This window comes from Carlito syrichta, unplaced genomic scaffold (assembly GCF_000164805.1).
Source record: "Carlito syrichta isolate Samal-C Ts95f unplaced genomic scaffold, Tarsius_syrichta-2.0.1 Scaffold107890, whole genome shotgun sequence".
NCBI classification, from domain to species: Eukaryota; Metazoa; Chordata; class Mammalia; order Primates; family Tarsiidae; genus Carlito; species Carlito syrichta.
The window spans coordinates 186125-192428 of record NW_007051986.1 but is presented as its reverse complement, the minus strand read 5'-3'; the positions used below and the strand labels follow the sequence as shown (position 1 = coordinate 192428).

General features: G+C 50.2%; 1 protein-coding gene across 1 annotated transcript in view; it reads left to right on the top strand.

The window, feature by feature from the left end:
- Positions 1 to 6304, top strand: part of TBC1D10B (TBC1 domain family member 10B) — a 12686-nt gene that overhangs the window by 5025 nt on the left and 1357 nt on the right. The window contains 9 exon segments of the mRNA XM_021717068.1: positions 396 to 495; positions 791 to 898; positions 997 to 1103; positions 4609 to 4723; positions 4840 to 4905; positions 5098 to 5287; positions 5946 to 6100; positions 6190 to 6301; position 6304. The exon segment at position 6304 is cut by the window's right edge and continues 1357 nt beyond it. Of these exon segments, the coding sequence (XP_021572743.1) occupies positions 396 to 495; positions 791 to 898; positions 997 to 1103; positions 4609 to 4723; positions 4840 to 4905; positions 5098 to 5287; positions 5946 to 6100; positions 6190 to 6301; position 6304 (954 nt within the window).

Below are 6304 nucleotides of genomic sequence, written 5' to 3'. Positions count from 1 at the left end.
CCAGTAGTTCCAGTTACTCAAAGGCTGAGGCGGAAGGATCGCCGGAGCCCAGCAGGTCGAGGCTGCGGTGGCCGGGAGCAGCCACTGCACTCCAGTCTGGGCGACAGAGTGAGACTCCAACTCAAAAAAAAAAAAAAAATTCAGAACTCTTCCCAAATTTGGATGTGTTTGTTACAAGAAGGCTTCAGATATAGAGACCCAATTGGGAAGGAAGCCTTTTCAGTGTGGCAAGCTAGGGCTTGAGTGGCCAAGTGGTCAGACATCCTGATGTTTGGTAGCTCACAAAACATCCAGTTTTTCATTTGAACTTGGGGAGGTGGCTTGCTTCAGTTCTCTCAGCAATCCAGGTTTTGTATTTCTGTTACTGACCCCTCCATGCCCCCCTCATCCTGCAGAGAGAGCTCCATTCCCGTGGATGTGGCTCGGCAGCGGGAGCTCAAATGGCTGGAGATGTTCAGTAACTGGGATAAGTGGCTGTCGCGACGTTTCCAGAAGGTTTGCCAGGGCTGAGTGGTGGGCATGTGCTCTGGGGAAGGGGGGATGGGCAGCATGTGCTCTAGGGAAGCCCAGAATACTAATAATATCTGCCCTCAGGACTACATTGGGGATAGGTGGTACTTGGGCCTTGGAGGGAGAAGTAGTTTTAAAGATAGAAGGCCAGGTCAAGTCCAGTGGAGTCAAGCTTATGGGATGTGGGAGGAGGAGTATGTTGGAGCCTGAGGACTGCTGGGAAAAGCTTGAAGACTATGCCAGCCCTTGAAGTTGCACCTCTGCCTGCCGTTTGCCTTAGGTAAAGCTGCGCTGCCGGAAGGGGATCCCCTCCTCCCTCAGAGCCAAGGCCTGGCAATACCTGTCTAATAGCAAGGAACTCCTGGAGCAGAACCCGGGGAAGTTTGAGGTACGTGCAGCTCTAGGGTGTGGAGACAAGTAGCCTGGTTTGTACAAGGGGTGTCAGTTCCCCCAGATCCTCAGGTAATCCCTGCTGTCCCACTGCAGGAGCTGGAACGGGCTCCTGGGGATCCCAAGTGGCTGGATGTGATTGAAAAGGACCTGCACCGCCAGTTCCCTTTCCACGAGATGTTTGCTGCTCGAGGGGGGCATGGGTAAGGTGGCCTGATCCTGTGGGTCAGTCAGCAAACATTTGCTGAAGGTTGCAGTTGGACACAAAGCTGGGTTGAAAGCATTATTATGCTCCAGGACTTCTAGATGATTGATCAGTAATGGGTTGAGTATCAAGACACATAAAAAGAACTGTTCTAGGAGGGAGACTTAACTCAGGTTGTGTGTTGAGAGACAACATCGAGGGCTCAATGAAAAAGTTACATTTGGGCTGGACTTTGAAGGATAAATGGGAGTTAGAGCGGAGGGGATAGGGTTTTCCTGCTTTGAGGGTTATGAAAGCTGTGTATGTGCAGTGGGGTTGGGCAGAGCTGAGACTGGAAAATAAGTTTGGGCCAGATCACCAAGGGCCCTTAAATACTTGGGTTTTTGTTCTGTAGACTAGACTTCCTCAAGATATGATACCTATGCTATTTATTCCCTAGTAATATGCAAGATGATTTTAGATGGTTCTCAGGTGGACATCTTTATCAATAAATTCATCCTTTAGCCAATATTTATTGAGAAACTGCTATCTGCCAGGCACTGTTCTAGTCACAGATAACAGCAATGAACAATGAACTCCTGTCTTCCTGGAGTTTATTATATTTTAGTAGGAATAAATAAATCAGATAAAGAAGGAAAGTATGTTATATGTGAAATGATGTTAAGTATTAATGAGGAGTTTATAGCAAGAAAGGGGAGTAGAGGTTGAGTGGGGATCGGGTTAAAAGTGACCCAGTCAGGCCGGGCGCGATGGCTCAGCCTATAATCCCAGCACTTTGGGAGGCTGAGGCAAGTGAGCCTGTGGGTTCGAGACCAGCCCGGGCAAGTTGGCAAGACCTCGTCTCTACAATGAATCCAAAAATTAGCCGGGCATGGTAGCACACACCTATAGTTCTGGCTACTTGGAAGGGTGAGGCAGAAGGATCGCTATAGCCCAGCAAATTGACGCTGGGTTGACTCTGAGTGTGCCACTGCAGCCTCGATCTACTGGGCTCAGGTGATCCTTCCACTTCATCCTTCCAAGTAGCTGGAACTACAGGCGCGCACCACCACACCCAGCTCTGACTTATGTTTTGAAAGGATCATGCTGGCTGCTGGGCTGAGAACAGATTACAGGGAGACAAGGGCAAAACAGACCAGTTAGGAGACTTTTTCCATTACTTAGGAGAGAGATGATTTAGACAGATCAGCATACTAGCAATGGAAGTCTAGGGAGAAGTGGTTGGTTGGATTCTGAATATATTTTGAAGGCAGAGTCAAAGGGATTTGCTAATGGATTAGACATGGAGTGTAAGAGAAAAGAGCGAGAGGAATTAAGGATGACTTAAGGATTTTGACCTGAGAAACTAGAAGAATGGAGTTGCTATTTACTGATATGGATGGGGAAAACTAGGGGAAAGGTAGGTTTGGGAGTCAAATCAGGAACCCACTTTTGGAATGTTAAGTTTGAAATGCTTATTGGGGCCAGGCGCAGCAGCTCAAGCCTGTAATCCCAGCACTTTTGGAGGCTGAGGTGAGAGGATTGCCTGAGCCCGCAGGTTCAAGACCAGCCCGGGCAACATGGTGAGACCTCATCTCTACAATATATCCAAAAATTGGCCAGGCATGTTAGTGTGCACCTGTAGTTCTGACTACTTGGAAGGCTGAAGCAGAAGGATTGCCGGAGCCCAGCAAATCAATGCTGGGGTGGCCGTGAGCATGTCACTGCACTCCAGCTTGGGCAACAGAGTGAGACTCCAACTCAAAGAAAAAAAAAAAGAAAAGAAATGCTCATTGGACATCCAGATGGAGATGTAAGTTGAGTGTATAATATATACAAGTCTAGATTTTAGAGAAGTTTAAACTGGAGATAAATTGGAAATTGAGAGTCACCAACTTATAGAGGACTACATCTCACCTGTGGAATTGGGTGAGGTCACCAAGGTAGCAAGTATAGATACAAAAGGAAGATATCTGAGGATTGAGCCCTGTGGCTTCAACATTGATGAGAAAGAACCAGTAAAGGAGATAGGAACAAGAAGCTAGAGGTAGAAGGAGGAAAACCAAGAGAGTGCAATCCTGAAAACAGTGGAGTTTCAAGTATCAGCTGTGTGAAATGCTGCTGATGGGTCAAATAAAGTCAAGCCTGAAAACTGACCTCTGAATTTAACATTGTAGAGGTCATTAGTGACCTTGTTAAAGCAGTTTTGTGGGAAGCAGTGGGTGAAAGACTGACTGGAGAATGGGAGGAAGGAAATTGAAGACAGCAGTACCCTGGAAATTTTTGCTGAATAGGTAGGGAAAGAAAGGTGTGTATTTGGAGGGGAGAGTGGGGACAGGAGTGTTTTTTTTTTTTTTAAGCCAGAAGAAATAACAGCATGTAGGTATACTGATGGGGATGATCTAGCAGAGAGAGAAACTGATGATGCAGGAGAGATGGGAGGAGAGAGGGTGGCTGATGTGATGGCCTGTGTAGGCAAGAGGGGATGGGATCCCCTGACCAAGTGAAAAGGCTGTGCTTGTCCAGGATCACAGACAGATCACCCATAGCAACAGGGAGAGGGCAGGGACACAGAAGCAGTCAAGTGGGTGGCTCCATAAGCGTGGAGCTTGTGGAAGTTACGTGTTTATTTTAATGTGTATTAGATAAAATAACCAGCTTATCAAACCTGTCATTTTATGGATGCTTTTGCAAAGTGGGGAGCAAATATTAATAGTAGGGGTGGTATGCAGAAAAACAAATGAAGATGTAAAACAAATGTGACTGGATTTTGGGAAAAGCTATTCTAGGCAGTGGGCAGGAGGAGGATGTGTGAGACTGGAGGCAGGGCGAGGATCTGGAAGGTCATTTCTTTTCTCTGGGTAAGAGATGGAGGTCTGAGCTGCAATGTGACTGAAGAGAGAGAGAGAGGGAACAGATGTGGATGAATTCAGCATTGCTTGGACTGGGCGTGAGGAAGGGGCTCTTAGACACAGCGATAGGGCACTCTTGAGGAGGAGCAGGTCCAGGGCAGAGATTTTATTTTGAATGTAGAAACGAGGAAGGTTTGAGGCACAGCAGCTTCCAAACCTTCTCCAAGAACTAGGACCCTCTAACATGCTAGAGAGAACTCATGAAATCCAGTGAAACCGATAAGATAGACCCTTATCTGGAGAGCTCATTCAGTGCTGGAGGAGGGCTGATGCTGTGGTTGTGGAAAGCTGCTTGGAAAAAATGACCTTGGAGTCTATGGGATGGTGGCGGGTGAAGGAGGGAGAGGGTGCAGCCTGTGCCAGGAATGGACAGAGAGCATGTCGGGTGTGCTGCTAAGCGGGGAATGCTGGAACCTGTAGTGCTCTGACTGTGGGCTGAGCCTTTGGCTTAGGCTTGGTAGGCAGGACCGGGAAGGTGGATGGAAGAGTGTGATGATAAAGCTCTCAGGTGAATCTGGAACTATTTGCAGGAGACGTCTGGGTAGGTTTGGTTTGGGGCAGAGAGCTCCCAACTCCTGTGACTGCCCTCATGATCTTCTGCAACCCCCATAGGCAACAGGACCTGTACCGAATCCTGAAGGCCTACACCATCTACCGGCCTGATGAAGGCTATTGCCAAGCCCAGGCCCCAGTGGCTGCGGTGCTGCTCATGCACATGCCTGCAGAGGTCAGCATACATGGTCCCAGTTGGGAGGAGGCAGATCTTGGTCTGCACTGGTGCTGGGGGACCTCCTTGCTCCCTGCTTCCCAGACCCCATCCCTCCTTGTTCTCTCCCTTCTCAGCAAGCCTTTTGGTGCCTGGTGCAGATCTGCGACAAGTACCTCCCAGGTTACTACAGTGCAGGGCTGGTGAGTGTCTGGAAACTGGGTGCATCTGGGGTGTGACTTTTCCCTAAGGCCTCAGGGAGGTCCCTGCCCTGCCCTGCCCCACCCTGGCCCTTCTCTCCCTCTCCTCTGGGCCTCTGCCCACTGAGGTGAAGATCCCCTATCAGGGAGCCACAGCAGACTTGGTTCTCTTCTCATGGCTCGTCCCACCTGCAGGAGGCCATTCAGCTGGATGGAGAGATCTTTTTTGCGCTCTTGCGCCGGGCCTCCCCACTGGCACATCGGCATCTGAGGCGGCAGCGCATTGACCCTGTGCTCTACATGACAGAATGGTTCATGTGTATCTTCGCCCGCACCCTGCCATGGGCTTCAGTGCTGCGCGTCTGGGACATGTTTTTCTGTGAAGGTATTTCTGTGGCCATTCAGGCCATGAGGGGGCTAGAGTTTCCATTGTGGTACCAGAGGGTCTTGTCGCGTTTCTGGTGGCCCATGGACAAGAGGTACTTGTTGGGCTGAGGCTTCACTGTAAGCAGCCTGGGGCTGGAGAAACTGAGGCCTGGTCTTTGTTCTTCCACCATCCTAGAGCCTGCTTTCCCTCCCTGAGACCCACAGCAACTTATTTCCCTTCTTGGGGCTCAGTTCCTCATCTGTAAGGTTGGCTGTAAGATTAGGGATGGGGGCTGTGAGTCCATTCTAAATGGGACAGGCTGAGATCCTGGGCCTAATCACCCCATGTAGTCTTTTCTTTTTTTTTTTTTTGAGTTGGAGTCTCACTCTGTTGCCCAGGCTGGAGGGCAGTGGCACACCCACGGCCAACCCAGCGTCGACCTCCTGGGCTCCAGTGATCCTTCCGCCTCAGCCTTCCAAGCAGCCGGAACTACAGGCGCGCGCTACCACGCCTGGCTAGTTTTTTTTATTTGTTGTAGAGATGAGGTCTCGCCAAGTTGACCAGGATGGTCTTGAACCCACGGGCTCAGGCAGTCTACTCACCTCAGCCTCCCAAAGTGCCGGGATTACAGGCTGAGCCACTGAGCCCAGCCCCAGTCTTTTCTTCATCCCTGCAGGTGTTAAGATTATTTTCCGGGTGGCCCTGGTGCTGCTGCGACACACGCTGGGCTCAGTGGAGAAGCTGCGCTCCTGCCAAGGCATGTATGAAACCATGGAGCAGCTGCGCAACCTGCCCCAACAGTGCATGCAGGAGGACTTCCTGGTGCATGAGGTAGGCCTTCAGCCTCAGCACACCGGTTGCCTGCTTAAGCCCATTCCCACCCTCATCTTCCTTTTGGTGCTCATTTCCTCTCTGTCCAGGTGACCAATCTGCCAGTGACAGAAGCACTGATTGAGCGGGAGAATGCAGCCCAGCTTAAGAAATGGCGGGAAACCCGGGGAGAGCTGCAGTATCGGCCCTCACGGCGACTACACG